The sequence below is a fragment of the Gavia stellata genome, chromosome 15, assembly GCF_030936135.1.
Source record: "Gavia stellata isolate bGavSte3 chromosome 15, bGavSte3.hap2, whole genome shotgun sequence".
NCBI classification, from domain to species: domain Eukaryota; kingdom Metazoa; phylum Chordata; class Aves; order Gaviiformes; family Gaviidae; genus Gavia; species Gavia stellata.
In genome coordinates this window covers 823,014-846,930 of record NC_082608.1, presented here as the reverse complement: position 1 = coordinate 846,930, position 23,917 = coordinate 823,014, and the positions used below count along the sequence as shown (strand labels likewise).

The 23,917-nt window shown below is 39.5% G+C and overlaps 1 protein-coding gene across 1 annotated transcript; it reads right to left on the bottom strand.

The window, feature by feature from the left end:
- Positions 1–476: 476 nt before the first annotated feature.
- RSPRY1 (ring finger and SPRY domain containing 1) lies at positions 477–23,405 on the bottom strand. The gene is made up of 14 exons (XM_059824921.1): positions 23,059–23,405; positions 18,989–19,041; positions 17,407–17,519; positions 14,621–14,747; positions 13,118–13,176; positions 12,702–12,768; positions 11,845–11,976; positions 10,465–10,580; positions 9,576–9,719; positions 6,692–6,803; positions 5,600–5,702; positions 3,957–4,109; positions 1,665–1,769; positions 477–744 (listed from the first exon to the last, which is right to left on the bottom strand). The coding sequence occupies exons 1-14, from the start codon at positions 23,403–23,405 to the stop codon at positions 648–650; spliced, it is 1,728 nt and encodes a 575-aa protein (XP_059680904.1). The 3' UTR covers positions 477–647.
- Between the last annotated feature and the right edge of the window lie 512 nt (positions 23,406–23,917).

Below are 23,917 nucleotides of genomic sequence, written 5' to 3'. Positions count from 1 at the left end.
AATACCACCCATCTTTTAACGTTTAAAAACAAATCAGAACATTCTTTGGAATCACCAAGTTATTAAAACATGTGAGTTTCTCTACAGTCTCCACGCTGTCTTTTCAAATCAGTCTGTGTACAGTCTTTGAGCAGTTTAATATCCACTGTCGGAAAACACAGAGTCTCTGACCAGCAGGAGGCTACATTGAACAGGAAAACATTGGCATTCTCTTTTTAGTACTGACTTCTGCCAAAAATAGAGACTTTCGAGCACGAGACAGAACGGCCCTGTTTTAGGAGATACTTCTTTTCTCTTCTTTTCTAAAATGCATTGTACGTGTACTTCCAGTGCAAATTTTTTCAGCACTTGCGACAGGCAAGAAGGGGGAAGAAGAGATACGCTCTCCTATGGTCTTGCTTGGAGGAACCAATAGCCATAGCACACTGACCTACCAGCTCTCCTTACTGTTGAAACTAGTTCCCATTGCTGGCAACTTGAAATAGCTTATTAAAGATTTCATTTTTAAGATAAACAGATTACAGTTTAGCATGAAATCTGGCCGTGGCTATGGTTCTATGTGCGCAAGGATTGGTTAGAGATGCTTTCCCCTTTCAGTATTGGTTGGAGTTCATGAAAAACAAGTCTGTGGTATTTCTCCACGTGTGTCATGAAATGTGAGAGATCTGTCTGACTCGTGTTTGTATTTCCTGTCGACACAAAGGGCAGGTCTCCAGTTGCAAGGCACACTCCATGCACAGGTCACTGAAGGAGAAGAAGAAAATCAGTTAAAGCCTGTGTTTACAGTGTGAAAAACTTAACGAAAAAAGTTTCTGCTCGAAACAGTCAAGATAAGTCTTTCAGTGTGGAGATTAGGAATTGCAAGTCAGGTGTTGTGGATGCACAGGCTTTGAGAGGAGCTCCAGCTGCTCAGCATCTGACAGACCTGGAATTGCTAGTGCCATTGGCCAGGATTACACCTGCACGCTTTTGTTAATCTTAATGCTTTTCTGATCTGGAGAATAGCAGTCCCAGTGCCCCGCGTCAAGCTGCCTCCACTTCGTGTTGAGGCACACTGGGCACGTCTCTTCTCTTTCTGTCTTTGCAGCATCCAGACAGAAGACCCATGGCAAGACTGCTTCCACGAGTCCTCTGAAAACACTAAGGAACTGGACTTAACTGGATTAAACTCTTAGTAGGCTGCTTAAATGCAGGAAAGTGCTATTATGGTATTTCTCATACTGCTGTCCCATTTTTAGCTTTTAGATGAATTTGTGACTTGAGACAATCCATTTGTGGAACATTTAATGAGTATTTGAGTATATAGTGAATTTTCTGCTCTCCTCGTGATCTGGATTTCACAGCAAGAGTACTAAACAAGTACTCATCAGCAAAACATTTGATAGCAGGGAATTAAGACTTGGTAGCCGCAGCACTTTCCCAACCCCAAACACACACACACAATTAGGGATTAAATCTGCTCGGGTCTAGGGTGAGGGGAATGGTGGGAATACTATGCTTAACCTATCTGTCACATCCTTAAAAGGAGGGGTTATCTCCTTTATGCTGGGGAGTTGATCAAGATAAGCAAGGACTGCAGCTGGTCTCACCTAAGCTGAATGTCAACGACACACATTTTCCTGTTTGGTTTTGGGTTTGTTTTGGGTCGTTTTTAAAGGTTTTACCTGTGTCCACACGGCCTGAGTTCTGTGTCAGCTACCTCATCGCAGCAAAGCGTGCAGCAGTTCTCTCGGATACTCACTTGCTTCAACAAAGCCAGGCGCCTGTGTCTGAAGAAAGAGACACACCCCCCACCCACATTAGTTTGACTCAAAACAATAGATTCATAACTGTTTCAGCATTGCATCAAGACCGATGCAACACTTGCCTGTGCTACTCAACACTACTGCTGATAACCATCGATCATAACTTCCCACAAAAAAGGCTTAACACACCCAGAGATGTTCAAAACAGTCTTCGACTCCCTATTCCGGTCTGTCAGAAAGGGACAAAGAGGGCCTTAGATTACAATTCTTCTAGCTCCCACAGCTGAACACTTCCAAAAAAGTTTTTCCTTTGTAGCTGTATACTTTTAAGAGTTAAGACAAAAACCCAAATAAACCACACAAACCCGTGTATCAACAAAATTCAGAAACCCTATAATGCTGTAACACAGTTTAAAAGAATAGAAATTGAAAATAAAATCAACAGCTCAGTATGGCAACTGCCACAAGGGAGAGTAAATGGATAAAAATCCCCTATTTGATGAAGTAAGACATTTTAGATTTGGAAAACACACACACACACACTACGTGTCAAAACTGTTCAATGGCAGGGTGACGTGTCTAGCCCAGACCAGACGCATTAAATTCAGCACAACTCTACATGAGTTTATGTTAAGTCCTGTGATGGATAATGAGGGTCCACTCAGGCCCTTGCCTTTTTTTCCCCTATCACTTTTAAGATCAAAGCTATCTTTTAATCTAGGATTGGCTTATCGTTTCCAAACAGTTCAGGCTGTAGGGCAGAGATGATCTTCATTTACAGAAAGAGCAGCAGTGTCCAACCTTGAATGGAGCCTTTCAGTGCTATCACATATTAAATGGGCTCTAACACAGGAGGCCAAGTTTCTCCAGTCAGGCATCAACAAAAAACCAGTTTCTCCCAGTTTCTCTCTACACCTTTTGGCACAATCAAATAACAGCTCTCACAGCTAATGCTTAAAGATTGCAAGAGTAGTGCCAGAATGACATCAACAACAATCACATCGGATCATCAGCTAAAAACCGCTAAACCCCTCATCTAGTGCATGACACTAGTAAGACATCGAGGAACACTTAATTTGAAAAGGGGGCTGACCAAGAACGACAGCTAACAGATCACCTTAAGGGATTAAATCGGACTCTCAGCTTAAAGCACCTGCAGTCACAAGCATGTGTAAATTACTCTGGCTATATGTAAGTACAGAATGGTCTTGCAAGTTGCATTCTATTTTCTCTGCATCAATACAATATCACAAGCCTCAAACTTTGCCAATGTGCGACTCAGATCCAAGAGTAAGGCATTTTGTTGTTTTATTTTTAAACACTAAGATACTTAAGCACCTCACATACACTTGATCGAACAGCTAGATAATTCAAAGCCAGTCTCTGAATTTTATTATGGCCAGGGGTACCCACCTCCAACAACCCCCGCCCCCCCCCCCCCCCCTTAATTACACAGAACAAAAGATTGTTTCAACCACACACATCAGCACCACTCCAGAGGGCCATCTTTAGACAAAGTTGCAAATCTGGGCTACGCTACATCCCAGATTACACTGTCAACTGTTCCTGTTTGTGTTCCAGTAAGCTATTTTATTACTAATGACCTAAACCAGAAAAGCTATTAGTTCTCATTCCTGCCAGAAGTTTGGTAAGTTAAGGAAAAATGTATCCAAACCTGTTTCTATCTGGCTTGATTTATATTTAGATAGGAAAGCACTTCTAAATTTGAATAACCTTTGCCAGTACCATCATTCACAAACGGGGAAATTTTCATCTGGATCAGCAAAGAAGGACAACTTCAAATCTTACAATCACGCAGTACCTCCATGCTGCCAACATCGCAAATTATGTCAACTTTAAATAAGACATCTTTTTTTTAATTAAGACTGTACCTCCTCAACCAACCTAATCATTCTTAGACAGCAGGAGGCACTTCTACAAAAACAGTTCACTGTACAGTACTAGTTAATTTTAATTTACCTTAATATTACAAAAATTATGTTAATTTAATGGATTATGGTTGTATATCTCCTGCCCTACTCATTAAGTTGCACTGGAGCCCGTGGTCTAACCCTCTTCTGAAAGAGACCTACGGAGGCGTGACCCCATAAAACGTAACTGTGCCAAGTACAACGTAAGACTATGCAACTCAGAAGTGAAGCATTTTCTTTCTCCGTATGCAAACACACGCAAACTAGACAGGAGGATTACCTGGGCAAAATGATCTTCTCTTCTGCTGTCAGAAAGGCATAATCATTAAAGGTACTAAACTTCATCGATGGTGGGTACTTGAAAGGTTTTGCCCCAAAGTTGAACTCACATTGTTGATAGGACATGAAACTAGCTGCAGCAAAAAAGCCAGATCTGCAATATGATAAAACCCAGACATTTTAGAACAACTTAAACAATAACAGAGCTTTCCAAACATGTTACTGCTACTACCAGACAAAAATTACCTGCAACAAAGAGACAAGTTCCTTTAAGAGAAGTGTTCTACAGCTAATTGGGAGAAAAACCTCTAACATCCAGTTTTAGCTGCACAAACTTTCTGGTTTAGTTCTCAACTTCTGAATTTACTATCAGGATTTATCTCTACAACTAGGATTAGTCACACTTACACTAAGAGCAGATACATACATCTGAACAGCCTACAACCTGATCCTCTTTACCCTGATCAGCTCAGGTACCCGTCCTTCAGCACCAGAAAAGTATTTTTCTTCCGAACAACTGCTGTTCAGTAGAGTTGCGAGGAGCAGTACCAACGGCAAGGGACACCTCCATGTCCACTGCTCCTGCTGCATTATTTGAGCAGGCACAAACCTGGGGAACTTGCAACTCCCGTAACACTTGTTGTGTGGGACCTGTGCAGGATGAATCCAGGTCTGAGCTCTCTTAACACAACACCCATCTGTTCCTCCTTGCCCTTGCAGGCTTACCTCAGGACAGCTGTCTTTTCTTCACAGCCACACAGACACCTCGTAAAAACACCACAACTATCACCTCTTTCAGTTTTAATTACTGAAAGGGCCCAAGTTGAGTAATACCCTAAGTTCTAACCAAATAACAAAGTCTGTTGAGTACATAAATGACATACTCCACATGAAGAACAGTGTACTGCAAGTTGAATAGACAAGATACTCTGCAACTCTTTAAACTGAACTACTCTTTGCTTGCATCTTGAACTTCAATTTGAGCAGAAAACATGAATGAAATTATTAGCACAGTAGTATTAATTTACAAAGTACTGTAATGTTTAATTAAGCTACACAGGAAGCTTCTTTCTCAATTATCACACCAGCTTATCTTTTCAGAACTAAAAGGCTGAACTTCTCCGTGAGAGTCAGAGGAGTTAGCCACGTGTTATTTTAACAGAGTTGGCAAAATAAGCCTAACACCTTTCTGAAATGCTACCAAGAGACATCCTCCCATGACTATTCAATATGCTACTACAGGAACTGGCCCCAGTGAACGGTGGTAAGTTATTAACGCGCTCTTCAGCGGTTACAGGACTGGGGCTTTATTTTTTAAAATTTAAAAAATTCCTCAAGCACTACTAAAAACCTGTTCATCTTTGCTACAGCCTCATTCTATTTCAATGCTGTGCTAGTTTGACAGTAGAAAACAGAGCTGAACCTACCTTGGGAAGGTCCAAAGTATTTATTTTGGACCCTGAAATCCACCTGTAAAATTACATCCTTCTCACTGATTTCCAAGCAACTTTCAGTTGGGAAACCAGCTTAATGATGGCTTCAGGTAAGCAAATATGAATTTACATCTCAAATGGAAAACATTTCATATAATTAAAACAATTATCCATCCAGGTCACTGTCCTTCCAAAATGAGCACATACTTACACAGCAGATGAAAATACTTGCTTCTCGGCAGGAAGGTGGTTTCCATTTAAATAGAAGATCATTTGCTTTTCTTGCAAGTCTAGTAGAAATCCTATTGTGTCTCCTTATAGGCAAAACAAAGATAATTTAAAATTTCACTTCTGTTAAATGCCAACAGCTGAAACAATTATTGTTTCAAGTATCACATATCTCACTATGAGTTGTCGCACTTAAAAGGAACTGTTTGGAAAAATATAAAGGAAGAAACACTGATACAGACAGTAACTAAAGAAAAAAAAAGCAGGAAAAAGTAGTAAAAAAATAAAATATTTTAATCTGCCAGAGCATTAATACTATATAGTTGTAGAAGTATTGCAGAGTATTTGCCAAAACAAAAAAAAAGCTGCACTCTTGTCTCTCCTTGACTATTTTATACCCGTTGAAGATATCCTCAGAACACATACTTGCTAAAGTTTAAGTTTCTAATGTGCTTGTGCTATTTATTTTTAAGAGGTGTTTTAATTTAGCCATCCTTGGGAGAAATTTTTAATAGAAGAGAAGGTGGCACAGTTCACACAAGCATGGCATGCACAGACTCCTACCAAGATTTCAAAGCTGAGATCAAGAACAGAACTTTGCTGTCCAAGTAGTTAGCCAAGAATTTAAAGTAAGCAAGACAGTGCAACTCCTCCTTAAAAAAAAGTAATTCAGAGACCAAGGTTTTCACCCTTCTCTAAAATAACTCTTTCAAACCAGAAAGGAAGATTTCAACCCTGTTTTGTAGGGCTACAAACATCTGGAAAAAAGTCTTATGATTAAGTGTCCACGAACACTAGTTGGTGCTATGATTTGTACTCTGCCTATGAAAAGGCATTTAACCAACAAGATTCTCTTTACACAGATTGTGGAAGAGTTTGGTGCCCACTTTGTACATTTAAACCACTGCAAATACTAGTAAAGGCACAATAATTATTAAACCTTTAGTGTCACCAGGATTAGGCAGTTACTGCTCTGTTCGCACCTACTAACAAACTGTTGTCTAGACACCCGCAAGAGGAAGAAATCCTGTGCAGAAATCCAGCTAGGATAAACAGCAGAAGATGGACTGAATACCTTCTTTCCAACAGGGATGGGAATGTGGTTTACTTCTGGCATTATACCAAATCAGCTGCCGGCAGCCATCATATGCACAGGAGTATTCATCGTCCCCAATGCCATAACCTTCCTTTAGAAAAAGAGTAAAGCATTTCAGTCTGCAGCCATTCCCAACACATCAGGGCTAAAGGTTATTTTTATTCAACTGAACCATTCATCCAAGAGCAGGAAGGGCTTCTCCCACCCCCACGAAGATAATTTTTTTCAAACTCGTCTTACTTCCATTTTCACATCAAAAGGAATTGTTGGGGTGAGGAGGAGGGGAGAAGGCGATATTGTCTCCAAAGTGTTTTTTGTTCTGAGCTCAAATCACTCCTGTCTATTAACCTATTTAAAAATCAGAAGGCTCTGGTACCTAAATAGGTAACTTTTTGCATCTTAAAAAGTCTACACAGAAGTGTAACCACACTCTCTTTTCTTCAAATCCCAGTACCAGACTTGTAATACCTTCCCCACAAGATATCCAAGCGCCACCAGAACATACAGTACACAGAAAGAGAACAAACCCACAGTCCCTTCACTGAATTTGTTGCATATTGTGTCCCTTTCAGTGCCAGCCTCCCTCAAGTTGTGAAAAGGTTATTAAGGGATAGTCCCAAGTTCCAAGACAAATACAAAACTAAAAGTTTCAGAGTGGGAGAAGAATCTATCATGTAGGAGAGTGCAAACATGAAAGCCAAAAACATTATGGAAGATAAACCACGCTGAGCACGAGGAAGTTGTCTGGAGTGCAAATAGGGGACGGTGTCTGATTACACAAGCCTCAGATGCCCCAAATTAAAGCTAAGCCCAGCTAATGGGTATTTATTGTCGCATTTCGGACTAGTCTTTTTGTTACACATGCTGTAAATAAAGAGCATATGGCTACTCTGATGACTGTGTTTCTGTGACATACCCAGAAGACAATATCCTTGTATTTCAGGTAGACTTCCTGATGAACTTAAATAACTGCAGCATTAGGCCACCAGCAAAACAGTTGTAGCAACAGAAAATCATCCTGCTCAGAGATGTGACATCTCCTACTTTCATACCTTGTACAGGAAGCACAGACAGAAAAATGCATATACAGCAAGCTCCTTAACAGTAAGTGGGAGAAATCTTTAAAGCCTCTTAGCAGTCTAAAGGCAGACACACGGCCTTTTATTTCAAACAGTTTCCATTACACTCAATATCTGCAATGCCTGTGCTCAGGACAGGTCTGTATGGTGGTTTTGTTTGGTTAAGGTTTTTTGGTTTGTTGCCTTTTTTTTTTTTTATTTAAATCACACTTGCAATTCCATTCTAGAAATGCAGGACTGGACCTTGGCTGTGATGTAGAGATATACGCATGTTATACACCAGCAGAGGACAATGCTATTTACATGAATAATTAGAAGAAATGGAGCAAGGCCACTGGACTCAGAGGACTTAAATAGTGAGAAAAGCTACTCTCCCATTCCTATTGGGTTTCTTGCCAACAGTGTTTGTCTCATCTCCTTGATGTATTTCGCTCATACCCCCCACCATCAATATTTACTCACATGTATGTATTTGGCCTATCTTCATATTAGCTTCTGCATTTGACTCAGCTGTAGAATGACTTTTTCTATAATAATCAGAAATAAGCAGTTTTAACTGCTTATCTCTACATTTTATTTATATTTTTATATAGATGTATATATAAAAATATAAAATTCTCCTAAATTAAATGCTAAGTGGGAACAGAAAGCCATGCAATTACAACAACAAAGTAGGGCTAAGGGTGTAGGCTGGGCCATACATGCCTTTTGTACTAAAATTCTAGCTTGCACTTTAATGAACTTTAACGGAAGTTTGGAAGGCTGAAAATATGGAAAGCCCTCTCTAAGCTGAAGCAGAGAAGATTTTTGGGTAGTAATCATTACACTTTCTTAGTATTATGGAAATACTGAAGCAAATATGCTACAGCATACGGAGTTTACAACAGCCGTACAGAGTTACCATGAAGATTTAAGAAGAAAGAAGTCCCAGTTACATCTCTACTAACATTTGAGGTTATTCTTTGACTATAGGTTTGGACTCAATGTGCACATGGCACATTTTGCTTTAATGCTAGTGAGTACATAATTTAAAAAGTAAAATAGTAGGAAGAAAATACTTAGAATTAAGCATAAGATACTAAGTTATCTGGATGAGAGGGAGAGCAAAGCAAACTATAAAATAAGACAGTGTACTTATTCTATATTATCAGAATAAAGGCAAGAAGGTAAAGGGTTAAATCTTTTTGTAATCCTTATTTTTAATTAAGAAGAAGCTGTCACATACCCAAACTGTACCATATTACTGCTGCCAGCAGATCCAATGATACCATGCTATCCCAGAGTCAATTTAAATAATTATTTCCCTTGTGAAAGTTAATTTACTATGAGAGTATGTTAAAGAGGGTAATCAAATGGCTACTTTGTGACCTGTGTAAAAGTGAGTGCATGATAATCTGCTAGTTCCTAGTGAGCAATTGTTTACTTCAAAAACAACAGACAGTAACCACTGCTGTTGTTATCTAATGAATTTCCAAGAAGAGACTAAGCCATCAGAAATAAGCCACTTCCCTGCAGCTTCCAGACAACAGCGAGCAGATTACAAGCTGTCACTGCTAACAGCTATGCATTACTTGTGTGAACAGCGCCGGTCTGTAGCAATGCCAATGCAGCCTTTTCTTGTGGCACTAACTTCAGCAAAAATCGCTTCATGGAAGTACAGAAAAATCGAAAGAAACGTGCAAGTACTCAGTTACCACAGAATAACCAGAGCTATTTTCACAGGTGTTGTAAGTAGAAAAATACTGAAGTTACATCATCAGCTAGATGACATTACACATACTCACATGATTGAGAAATTTGCTGTCTTTGGTAGCCCATCCTATCTGCATCACTCCTGAAGTAATGACTGTAACTTCATAGTACCAAACTCCAGAGTCTACACAGAACGTACATCTCACGCTTTCAAAGGATGAGGCATCACATCGAGCCTACCAAAACCAAACCAGAAGTTAAGTTTCTATAAAATTAGCATTCAAACGAGCCCCTTTCTTCCCTGGATCATGTTTCTTGCATATAAGAATACACCAGCATAATTTTAGAGGCACTTCAGACAGAAAGTCACCTCTCTTTATAGCACTAATTGTCACACAAACTAGCAACTAGGCAAGACTGAAAATTATTCAGTGGTAAGCCACATAAAAAAAGAAGAAAACAGCCAAAACACAGAGTTGACAACATCAATTTAAAGATGTAAAGACTAAGACAACCTACACAGGAAGACCCAAGTCATCCATTGTTAGCTGACTCCTGATATGAAGGACGGAGAGCTATTCCACTTACATGAATTAGAAAAAGTAACAGAGGAAGAAAAAAAAATATGGCTGAGACAAAAATCCTACTGCTATGGGCTTTTCTAAGACTAGACAGGACAAACAATAGGAATTATACTTTGTGAACAATTCTAGTCAAAATGAGTGAAAACCCAGCTGACTCTTAAGCATCCTCCTCACTTTCTGAAGTTTTGGGGCACAGATACAGGTGTTACTTTAGTGTGAACATTTCTACAATTGAGGTCAGTGTAGCGATGTTACAACCCTCTGATAAAGCAAAGCTGGCAGAGAACTTTGATTCATTCTAGGAAATTACAGGAGCAAGTAGCAAACAAAAACAGTTAAAACCTGCCTTTTTCTTCAAGACTGCTTTTTAGGTTGAAATCATGAAGTGACATCCTACCTCTAATCCATGTGGCGAGATCTTCAGGTATTCACTGACATCGTTACTGTTCAACATAGCCCTAATGTTGGTCAAGTCAACCTTCTCATATGTAAACTGCCTGCCTTCTTTTAAAACTGCAAAATAAAACTAATTTTAATCACTGCTGCAGCAAAACCTCCTTTTAAACATTTCACACAATGACAATCTATCTCTCTAGGATGCAGTTAATTTTTGGCATAACTGAATGAAATATCAATATTTTGCCTGCGTGAACACAGCATCACTTCCAATACACTGTGTGTTAAATATCTTCTAAACACGAGAACACGACCTATACCTCCAACTAGAGCTCCTACAATCTAACTACTACTTTCAGGAAACCCACAGGCAAACATAAGACATCCAAGTTCATACCAAGATGCCACTGCTTCAGGATTTACCACTGTATTTGTATACTCAGTTGGCAGATTTTTTTTCTGATTCACCACAGTGGAAAAGATTTTGGAAATGGGGAAGAAGGGTAAGAGGAAAACAAGAATTCATTTTCAGGTAGGTGATGAACTTGACCCGAGCCAAAGCAGCGTTTTCTCCCTGCATCCCCTTTTCACACGGAAGGATCAGAAGCGTTTCTCTTGCCAGGTGTCAAATTGCTGACACATGCATGTTAATTTATGAATCAGAGATCTTATCTTAGGACCCTTCATATATCCCAAACACTTATATAGATGTTTGCTAAACACAACTGACATTGGCCTTCCCTAAGCTGGCTGAAGCCCCATAAAGCCCAACAAGACTTTTTACCTAAATTTATCTAAAAGGCATTAGAAACTACAAGGTCCTTAGAGTTGCTTCACCCTTGAAATCACAACTAAAGAAGCAAATTTGACAATTGTCAGTCATCCAAGAGGACAGATCCAGTAAAGTGCTTTGTCAAACACTTTTCACTTTTGAACACAAGACCGTATCTTTACTTTACAAAGTCTTTAATTCTTTGACACTGCGCTCTGCTGGGGTTTGAGCACAGTAATGACTGTCACCAGGATATGTCAGTAATCCAGCTGTTCCACAGAGAGACAGAGCTGCACTATTTAGCTACTCAGCACATCTGCTGAAGCGTGGGTTACAGGAAATGCGGTGCAACGAAGAATTTTCATTGCAGCTCCAACCTGCAGATTACAAACCACTTCCTTTCACAGACATTCTCCTTGCTAAAATTTCCTTTCCATGCAATTACACTGGGTTTATTTGTGTTTTTTTTTTTTTAAAGAAGAAGAGGGATTACAAATGCAGTCAGGTGTATTTACAATAAGTGCTTCTACAAAACAAACACAAAGTAGTTCTCCATCTCTTTGGAGAAGTGATTAATATTAAGTGAATCCATCCCCTCGTTATACCTACACAGATTGTCTAAACTCCACTGAGCACAGAATCCAACCTGGCGTTTTAAATAGTCTGGATTATCTGTCCATTTCTCTAGCAAGATCAGTTGGTCGCTAATGCACGATTCAGAAACTGTCATTTTATTTTCACCTGCAAATTAAGAGCAAAAGAGAACAACTGCTATAAACTAGGGATAAGTTTAGTTAAAAATAGTAACATTCTACAAATACAGTAGAACACCCCCCACACCTTTAAACCTCAGTATTATAAACAGCATGAAATTTTTTCCCCAAGCAGACATGAAATTAACTTAGCACTCAGCTATACCACTTCTCAGCACAGAGCTGCATCATCAAGAGACTATTAGATCACAGCTCTTCTCCATCTTTCTCATGTGCATTTATTTCTTTTCAAGTAACAAAGGTCTCATGTCATAATTCTTTATGTAGCAATTTCTAAGCTGAGAAGGACTGAGTTTCAGCAAATCTCGTAAGGGTTTGTGGGTGGGGGTGTCATTAAAGCAATAACTGTTTTCTCCTGCCTGCAAACACCCAATCATATCTGTTCTCTATCTCTAATACAGATTTATTTCAGTGACAAAGGCCTCATGTTGTAAGTCCTTCTACAGCAATTTCTAACTGAGAAGGACTGCACTGAGTTTCAGCAAATATCTCAAGGGTTTTGAGGGGTAGAGGGATGTCACTAAAGCAATAAATATTTCTTCTTGCCTGTAAGTGGACAAACATTTCTTTTTATATTTGTATTTCCACCAATCCAGTCTCTCATGCTCACAAGTGTTATCAGATGAAGCAAGTGACAATCACGCAGTAGAAGCCATAGTACGACTGTTAAGAGCAGTATCGGGTAATACTTACTTGTTTGTGCAAACTTCTCCAGTGCTATTAGTGCAAAAAGCATCACTGTCGGATGGGACTGGAAGTTCTAAACATGGGCAGTAAGAAGAGTTATTTAATAAATACCCAGCACAGATGGACAGGAAAAGCTGTTACTCTGTCCTAGAATGCCAATGTTGAAAGGGACCTCCAAAGCTCCTCTAGTCCACCCTCCTGCGGAGAGCTGGTTCGAGTAGATCAGGCTGCTCAATGCCTTGTCCTATTGACTTCTAATTATCTCCAAGGATGGAGATCCCACAGACTCTCTGGAATCTCAGCTTCTATAACATACGTTACCAGTACCTACCAAACATGACTAACTTTTCACAATAATAATAAAAAAAATTGCATTATAATTGCTATGTATGGATACATACAAAAAGATGGAAGCCACTCACCAAGCTGTGAAGTAAATATTCCAATATGCCTGGGCTGAGTAAGCCTATACTCGCAGGACCTACAAGAACATTAAAAATTAAATCCATCCATGGGAACTACCATATACTCACCATCGCACAGATCTTCTAAACACAAGGCAACAAATTAAAGAACTTCACAGCAAAGCAGAACTATAATATAGAACAATTATCATTGTTCCCAGTCAAATATTTGCTACACATTTAATAATTACAGTTACTAGCAAATGACAAACATATTCAGTTTACCTGCTGTAAATGGGTACAGCGTTCTAGCTACACTTCTGAGATTTTGAAGTAAGACTCCACCAGCCTCTGCTTCGCATTTTCATGCTCATTACTTTCAAAAAGAGCCTGGCTCCCCTTTACTTCCAGAGTCAAATTATAAAGACCAGCTCCATTTATCAGTAGCCCAAACTAAGCAAAACTGAGCATCTAATATAGCCTACTTGATAGTTAATTACACAATTTGCAGCAGCACCATGGCAAACAGCCAATTTAAAAAAAAATGCCCTGAAATACTGTCTGCTTGATCAAGAGAGATATACAAGGGAATCAAACTTTGGCACCTACAAACTAACAAATTGCAAAGGGTTCCAACACAGCATTAACTGATTTGCTGCCTGAGCTGATACAATGAGATCTGTTCCATGTCCACTAAGGCGAAAGTAGATACAGGACCTCATTTTGACTTACTATAACAGGGTATAAGTATTATAGTACAAAAATGCTTCCTGCCCTTGTTCTTTACTTTTTTTGACAGAAATATTGAAACTACTTTTTAATAACCATTAGGTGATACCGGACAATCACTTTTTTCCTCCTTTTCCTGTCTGCTTTCAGAAAAGGAGCAAAAAACTAGATGCAAACCCAACCATCAGCAGGAAGGAAACTTAATCACCAGTTTCCAGCAGGGTACTAGAAATGACAGGGAATAAAAAGTTCTATACGAAAAGTCACCTTAAAATAGAATTGCAGCAATTTTCTTTTAAGTAACACAGAAGAGAATCTTTTCAGCTAACTACAATAGAACAATACATGTTTAGCAGAAAGAGCACCTTTCTTTTTTGTTTCTATACAGCCTCCAAGACTATTAATTTGATACTCCTGCCCGCTGGCTAAAGAACTATGTGTTCTCAGGAATTCACACACCGCCAGAGTAGGTGTACAGAAAAGACTGATTACCAGTGCTAAGGCCATATACCATAAACAAACATTGAACCACCATCACTAACCACACATCAGGATTTGGACTTTTTAAGTGTCTGGGGTTGTGAATGGCTCATTCAGACCCAAGCTAGTGACTGTTCCACATTTTAATCAAGCAGTAGACTCAGTCACACCTGTCACAAGGTCTTCCCTTGATGCAGAACATCATCCAGTTCTAAGAAAACATTTCTGAATTAGTCTGCATCGTGGATGCTAAAGCTAAAGGTGCTTCAGCGCGCCAAATGCAAGCTTTTCAGAAGAATCCCACGGCTTTACCTGCTAACTTCTCTGCTAAGCAGCCCAGTACCGCAGTTGTATTCCGGTGTTTGGCAGGGTGACACGCATCCTGGCAAGCAGCAGCTCCACTTAAGTTTAATATTTCAGTTAACTTTTGTAATGCATCCTGAAAAAGAAAAATCGGAAATCTCTTCAGCGTTACTGGCAGATACAGTTTTCCCCCTAACTCAATATAGTACGACAAATTATTTTTACACTCTATTACTAAAGTCAATATCATATTACAGCCAGCATGGAATGGTTATCTTCTAAGAAAAGAAGATAATAAAGAACAGATGGGAAGATAAGTTCAACATACCCAAGCGTCATAACTTTAAAATTACCACCAGATTGTTTGTTGGTCATTATTGTGATCATCAACTCAGGACACTTCTGGACATACACAAGTGAGCTACCTCTAGCCATAGGAACATAGAATAGCAGACAATACCAATCAGCACATATGGCACTACTGCCATCTAATCTGTTTCCAGTCTCCTAAAACTCACACCCTTTCCAAAAGAAAAGGGCTGTTCTAGACGTTAGAATTCAGGAGTAAAAAGACGTGCCCCAAAAAAGAGCCCACATCCCCATCATAAATTTAGGTGGTTGTCAGCCTTACAGGAGGTCATCAATGGTATTCCTGAAAGCATAAATGGCTTTCTGTAGTCACACTAATTTAGGAAGTAACAATGTGTGTAATAAACAGAAAATGCCATTCTTTGACTTGCTTCATTTAAGCAGTACGGTACAGTTAAAATTCAAGATAGATCTAGAGCTTACCCTCAATTTTCAGAGTAGTTAGGGGTTAATATAGAGCCAGAACAAGTTATCCCACAGGGAGAACTCCACCCCGCAATGTTCCAAATCCCCCTCAACTTTCCAGACTTCATGAAACTTTCAGCTGATTCAGATTGAAACTGCATAATCTCAGGCTAGGATCTAATTAAAATAGAAGACCTCCTCATATTGAAGTCATCAGCAGGCCATTTGGAGAAAAAATGAGTACTGCTCAAGTTGAATATATATATATATGGTTTTTTGAATTGTGTTCTGAGCCACACTCAAATCAGTTTACTGCACTAGAGTCTGAGGTTTGTACAGACGTAACACTGGAAAGTACTTATGTTCCCAAAAGAAAAGGCACAAAACCAGAACTGATGGACAAGACTGACACTAAGTGGAAAAAATAGAGAAAGAAGAAAGGATGACCGAGCCACAGACTTGGGATGGAAAAGCCTCACTAAAATTAGACTCTTGACATACTCTGATACTGCTTTTAGCCATTATTAGAACCGTCACAGAGATCAACTATTCTGAGTTAAATAAAGACTTTATAGAACAAACAGTTTACTGCACTGCCATTTTAACTTTATGGACTTTATAGTCTACAATAACAGAAAATGAAATACAGCCTGCTGCTGTTCTCCAGCTGTCACAGAAGTGGGGCAATGACTTAAAACCCTTAAGACCAAAAACTTACCCTGAATAGAAAGAAAATGAACAGCAGCAAACACTCTACTAGGCTGCATGTGACCAGCAGATCCCACAACTGCAGCTCCTTGTGCCGTAAAGAGATTGCATAGGAAAAAACCTCCATGCACCCCAGAAACAGGCATCTTATTCCTTTTGTCTTGTTAAGATCAACTAACTCCTTAAAATTAAAGTACCTAAATAAAAATCATGTGGCTTTCGAAAAACAAATCATTTGATTACCAAGTACATTGTATAGCTGAATAAAACCCACAAAATTACTCTTCATATGGCACACTCACAGTGGCCTCCACTTCCCGATTTCTTTTTCAAAGCAGGCAAAATTTCTAGTCATAGCTTTGCTTTCAAAATAATTTTTGCAGTCTATGTGACAGCCATCATACAACATTTAACTCGTTCAAAAGTCTCAGATGACTTTAATCAATACCCCTGAGAAAAAACCCACTTCGGGCAGTTAGATGGCTTGACTAGCTCTCCAGCCACTCATGCGTTTACATAAGACAAAAAGCTACCAGCTTTTTATATCCCTAACAATACAAATTGAAAACTAAAATTAGCAGCATAAGAAGTAAATTAATAAATGAAAGCTGCAATGGTGTCATCATCAACTTCTGATGAAATGGGATAGTGACAAGCATTTGAAGACAGACAAGTTCTCTGTACAATCATCACGTTTAAAGGATTCAACAATGGTTAGCATCTTGAAGCACTTGAGGCTCTCACCAAAACACCTGTACCAACAGTATGAACACCTTGGGTCATCTTTCCATCCAAACCACAGATTAGGGGTCAGTGAAAAAAAAAGTATTCAAGTTTGCCAAAACTGTATTTAGATATTTCACAGTTTAAAAATGTCATTTGTTTAACACACTTGCGTTGCATTCCTTATGCGCAGGGCAGGAACAAATTCAATAGCGACTTGTAAATGCGCAGCTTTCGGAACTCGAGAACAAAACGGCCGAACTTGTACTGCTTTTGCAGCATCTGTACACCATCGCTGCACAGCATGCATGTGCCACACGGCAGGAGAGGACAGCAAGAAAAGCAGCTAAAGACCAAAGGCCTCTTGTTCTTCCCCATGGACCAGTTTATCTTTTGTTTTCTCCCCCCCCCCGCCAGCACTTCTAGCATTAAGTAGCAATCAGATACCAAGTCACCACAAGTTACACCCATTTTCTGAAGAGCTAACAGTCTTGCGTCACTGGTGAAACCCACCCAGAAGCTATCATGGGTGTGGCAATCATGAATAACTGAAATTCAGCCACAGATAAATACATACGCTTTAGACTCACTTTTGTTGGCAGTGGACATTCATCAAGTAGTAGCGTTATAACAGCTGGTCCCAGGGGATCTTCTAATGGAATAACTCTAATTAAAGATTGGACAACTTCCAACCAGCCTTCATCTGTCAACCACAAAACAGAAGAAGTAACGCTCAGAATTAACACTGTAATTCTGAAGTGTTCAAAACACATCCATAAATATAAATTGAAAAATCATCAAAATTACCCAGTGAGTTTACAGACGCTAGGAAAAAGAAAAAAGTTTACTTTTTACATCAATGTCTTAGTTTGCAGTAGTTTAGAAGTTTAAATTCAAGGAGAAGAAAAAAGTTTCCAGCAGCTTGGGTAATAGTGAACACCTCTGAGGTTTGGAGAACAGTCTTGCCCAGGCCAGAGCATCCTTTAGTTCCCACTAGTATTAGGAAGGAACACTCACGACCACTACGGACAAGCACTTTGTTCCAGTAGAGATATTCAAAAGTTCAGTGTCCAATGTCAACTCTTAAGTGTTAAATGCTGCATCCACAATGACACTGAGGAAATAGTTCTTCTAGCCAGAACCAGAGCACTCTCCTGGAGTTCCCTCAAGTAACATGGGCCTCAGAGGAACTGCATTAGCTTGTCCCATGCCTGGTGGTCTAAAGAAAATTTGCTTTCATAAGGAATGGCTCTCACTGTTTAATGAGTAGACAAGGGCTTCTACTTGCAAGTAAACAACAATCCACATTAAGATGTTAAACTACTAATAAAGTAAACAGATTTGGATTTACAAGAAAGTAATTCCCTTAGAAGTGAAAATAAAGAGAGCCTGTATCTGCATACAAGCAAGTGAGGTTGAAGAGACTTAGTGCTCCCTTCAACAACGACAAGTAAATGTAAGCAACACATTGGGGTTTGAGTTTTGTTAGCACACTCCCCTGAAAAACATTTTACTGAATTGCTGTAATATCTAATCAGGGTGATTTATTTTGATATAGAAATACACTTCCTAAGACCAGTACCAACTCTACTAAGAGACACAAAAATTCACCTAAACCAGAAATTTGGTGGAGGTCTTGAGCTGGGAGAATTTCTCCTACTGTAACAAAGATAAAACAGCCCTTGCACAAACACTGCTCATCTCACAGGAGTACTGAGAGACAGGGTTGGAACAACTACATCAATAAAGCAGAGGTCTAAGGACAGCAAAACCCAAACCAAAAAGTATGTACTATTTGCCAATGCTGGAGCACGTGGGTTTAAACCATGTCTACATACATATATGGGTTGTTTCTGCCTTACTGCAAACAGACATTCTTTGTGGCTTACAGTTTAATGCCATTACAACGTGTTTGTGGCCATCCGTTGGCTGCTTCTTTAGAGTTCATGTGGGAAGTTTAACAGTTCAAAAAAACTCAGGCAAATGCAATGAGCTCAGTGAAGCTTCTGAAGGGCAGAACCGTGTTTTGGATCCCACATCCCTAGAGCTAAGCAAGTCATAACACATACTGCTAGCATGTATTTTTCGTCGCAAAGAAAAGAGGGTGTTGGTGGGGTTTTTTTTTTTTGCTTTGGAGTCACAACTGAAATGCCCAACGCAGTGCCTCGATACCTGTTTCTGCCATTTCATGCAACGTGATCATTGAATAAGGAGGCTCCTGGTCACTGAAAGAGATATTACATAGGTCAAAATTTATGCACAATCATCAACATAATACACTGAATAACATGATAGTACACAGACAGAAAATGAATCCAGTGAGTATTTAACAAAAGGAAGTTACATAGGCTGCAGACTGCTAATGCCATTTTCAGATCTGAAACATAGATGGGATTTGAGCCTTTCACTGGCTCGAAGTCAACATCTGCGTATCTACAATAGCTGATAAATGAAATGGTGATCCATATCTGCATGTCTAAAAGCTGAACATAATGCTTAGTGCTATTCACTAGCAGGTTCCTTGCAGCATCTAACAAGAGACTATGTCAGGTCATGAAATGAACCAAGAGCAGTACACAAGGGACATAGTTTAAATGTGATTTTTCCCCAGAAATTCTCTGCTAAAGATATAAATACTAAAAAAAAAAATCCAGAAAAATGAAAGGCAAGCCAACTAACAACATCATAGACTTTAAACTCATTAACAAGAGCTGTAACAAATAGTTAAGGCAGTTTAACAGAAGATATTTAACCCAATCCCCTTCCCACCATGAAAAACAAAAAATTCAATCAGTTCCTCAGTCTGGTTTGCTGGAGCAAGGACAAGAAGCTAAGGTCAGTTTATCTGAGCAGGCACTGTGTTGAAAGTACCTAAAGCAAGATCTCAAAATCCTATTCAGTTAGCACTTCCAGATCCAGAAAAAGCTTACGCAGCAGCATGTCCTAAATGCTTTATTCAGTGCTACTTAGACACTGCGAAGTAACCCCGGGCTTAGAATGATATGTTCCACACTCAATTTCTATCACACAGCTCTGAAATGAAATCAGAAATGCAAAATACAGATGAATTTTAGAAAATTTCAACACAGATTAATCATGCAGATAATAAAACTACCTACTTTGGAGGCATTAACTATAAAAGAAGAAAAAAAAAAATCTCAGCTTTGACTAAAAATATATGATGTAAACACATGCTTTTCTTACCAAAAAATTAACACATTCTTAGATATTTCCGCAAGAAAATGCTAATGTGAAGTTTAACCCATTTTTATATTGCCATAACATTTGAAACAGATAGTATTATTTCTTTTCTCCAAGCATCTCTGCCTTTCTTCTGGAAACTAATCTCCGCAGCAGGAAAAAGAAGTGTGACACTGCAAGCAGAATTACCTCAAGAGAAAGGATGTAAAGACTCAAAGAAAGAAGAAAAAAATAATACTGTAAGTACAAGTAAAGGCTATGATAAAAAAGGATGAATTTTTATCAGCAAGACTTCTGATTCTGTCATGGGTAGCAGGGGTTAGCAGTACTGGCACTGAGCAAAGGAGAGTCCTGTCCCACTGATTTGCCGTTTTAACCACTTAATTTCTAAACATCCCCTCCAGCACACAACTTCCTCAGCTGGAAACAAAACAGTCATGTTGCTAATGTCTTAATTTGCAAAGCAGCACTTCATATAAACTCCAAAAATTAGTACTTCTCCTTCTGAGGCTAGGAAATGAAACTTCACTCCTTTCCTTCTAGAAAGGAGATATCTCTAGATACCAGAGGAAAAAAAGCAGTTGTCAGATATGTTTTAGGTCCAAACTTTGAGATTTGATAAAACAAAAAACCCTCAAGAAAACCTAAACAAATAACAAACAGGGAAAGCAACTGTTCATTGCAGATCACAGTATAACAACCTAATTTACAAGTCATCTCAGAGTGGTCCCATGTATTAACTTTCAGTATAGAGTTTGGAAAACTGTCAGAAAAAGGGTTTTGCTTTTGATTCTTTAGACTGCTGTCTTTCACTCTTTAAGGCTGTACTATCACACTGAAGTCTGTATTTCCAACCTGCTGTTATTTACATGGTTTCATTTTAGTTTGATTTTATTCTTGCACATTTTTGACATGAATAGAGCATTTGTCAGCTTCCCTACCATTTCCTTCAGTTACGGTGTTTTCAAAACTAAAAATCAGGCTCTAGGAAGAATAGGTGATAATGGAACATACTTTCCTACAGTCTCTCAGTTACACTGAAAACCAAGATTTCCAGACATGAATTTTTTTTTCCTCCAAGTAAGCATTCCTATTAATCTAAAAAGGACTATCATTAGCTTCAAGTCTAGCAGAAAGGCTCCTTAAACTTTTTTCAGCCACATTTAGAGAGTTTGCCTCATTGAACAGACCCTCCATTATTCATAGCCATAGGTCTTTGTCTTATCTGCAAGAACTTGTAATATTTAGCTGTGTTATAAAACCAGCTGTGTCTTACCAACTGCCTTAATATGAAACAAGGGAAACCAGTATACCAGTACAGCCCACTTTTGGGCTCCCCAGGACAAGACAAACATTGCTATAAGGGAACATGTCTAGCAGAGGGCTTCCAAGATGGTTGAGGGCTGAAGAACATGACGTACGAGGAGAAGCTAAGAGAAATAGGTTTGTTCATCCTTAAGGGGGGGTAGTGGAAAGGAGAAGAAATCATATTGCTGTCTGCAACTACGTAATGGGAAAGAGCAGAGGACAGAGTCAGGCTCTTCTCAGAGGGGCACACCAACAGCACAAGAGGCAACAGAGCTGTGTTGGAACATGGGAAATATTTACCTATTTAAACCATGGGGGTGGTCAAACACTGGAAGAGCGACCAAAGAGGTAGAGAATCTCCATATTCTCAAGATGTTCAACACCTGACTGGGTAAGACCCTGAGCCACCTGCTCCAGCTAGACCAGGGTTTTAAGCAGGAGGCTGGAATAGACAAACTTCAAGAAGTCCCTTTCAATCTATGTGATTATGTGAGTCTAAGAGTGTATTTCTCTGGAGACTGTATAAAAAAACCCCAACGGTAGCTTCAGGAATTTGTCAGAAACAGGACTCCAGGATCAGTGAAATAACTACGCTTATCGTCCCTCAGTAGCATAGGAAAGTGCTTACAAGATTACAAAACTGATTGCAAGACCCACAGGAACGGGATCAACTATGCAACAAAAGCATTGTGAAACAGCTTAAGGAGCTGAACTTAGGGGAAAGGGGAAGGCGTGCGAGATTAGGGAGAGACTTTCAAAAAAGACTGCCATGATTTTAACTTAATGATTTGAAGAGAGACCACAAAATAAAACCTGTTAAAAGAACCCCTTAGATTTAAATGTTCAGGAAAAAAATATGTCCTGGTATTTCCATTTAAAGCATTTTACAGCAGAAGGCAAACTACTCCTCTGCAAGCACATTTCAGAGTAACAATGCAGGTACACAAATCAAGGGTCACTTATCCTGAGCCTCATCCACCTTAAACTCAAACTGCACCTGTGAAGCTAGAACAGTGTTTTTCCTCCTGTTTTGGCCTTTCCAATTCCTAGCCTGCACCTAACCCAAAAGGTGATGAGCTAACTTAACCCATCATTTTTAAGGTCCTTTTAAAGCTTTGTAGAAAGCAACGCAAAACCAAAAAAATAAAGATGAACCCATAAATATCCCCCACACCCTTAATGGACTCTTTGAGCATGCAAGGAATGCAATACTGGGATCATGAGTTGAACAGTCACAACATGCGGTCTTTAAAAAGTAGTCAGACTTATAATTGGAAAGAAAACCTCAGTCTGTTTATACAAGCTAACAAAGATCAAAGCTCTCAGTTTTGCTTAACCATTTCCAAAGAAGTAAATACAGCCTGAAAACAGAAAACTTGCACAACCACCAATTTTTAGGACAGAAGTTCCCAAACTCTGGAGTGTTCATTGCTTCCTAAACTGTGTATCTATGCCAGGTAAGAAATACCGAGCACACTCCTCATCCCACCTGGGTGTAGGCCCATACAGGAACTGTGAGAAAGCTCCTCAGCTCCTGGAAGAGTCTGTACCTGGGTACTCAGGAGCTACTTCTATTACCTAGGAAAGGTGCTCCTCTCCTAAGCCTCCAGATGGAAACGCGTGGCTGCTTCAGGGAGGGTCAGGTGTAGATCGGTGAGAGGATGGAGCCACAGTTTGAGAGGAGACAAGAACATTTTCATTCATGTTGAATTATTCCTTGAGGAGGTACTTACTTATCTACTAACGTCCGAATTACAGCCAGTGTGTCAAGTACTAGCCCATCCACATTCTGTTTTTTCCTTCTTGGTTCATGAGGCCCTCGACCCCTCCTGGGTGGACGGACAGGGTCCCTTGAGTGGCTTCTTGCTTCAGGTATGTGTGCTCTACTGTTCTCCGTTTGCCGACTCCGAGATTCCACGTTGTCTTCTGCTCCACTGTCATCGCGGCAAACACAGGAGTTTCCCATATTGCTAGCCCCCAAGGCTCCCAGTAAATGGGGAATGTGGTGCTCTAGAGTCAACAGCAAACCTTGAAAAAGGCTTCTGCTAGCATAGAACACAACCAAAGCAACTACAATCATCTAGAAAGTTTTAAGTGTAATGTTTGTGTGATCCTGAATTGTGATTTTTTTTGCATTATAAGCGTTGCTACCAGCTGGAATGAATGGGAAGTTGGAGACTTAGTTTCCGATATAATCGGTTAAAATACACATCGGTCATCCAGAAGGAGGTCTGAAAAAGCAAACCCAAAACAAGAGTCAGTGTTACTACTTCTAATGAATAACAGAAGAATTCCTATTTTAGTAAACAGCATCAGTCTTGCTGGATAAAGCACCTAGGAAACACAAGGTTTGTACCTGAAGTCTATTGCGGGGAGGGGGAAAGGAAGGAAGGAAGAGGAGGAGGAGGAAGTTCACTGGCTAAGCAGCTCTCGCCCACACACCATTCCTTTCTACGCTACCTGTTATTTCCCCATTTCTTCCATGGTTTTTGGATGCAGAGGAACAACTTTGTCCTTAAATCTAGTACACTGCTACCTTTTAAGTGCTACGTATTAACAAACCCGTTTCATTTGTTCTTTACCCTTTATAGA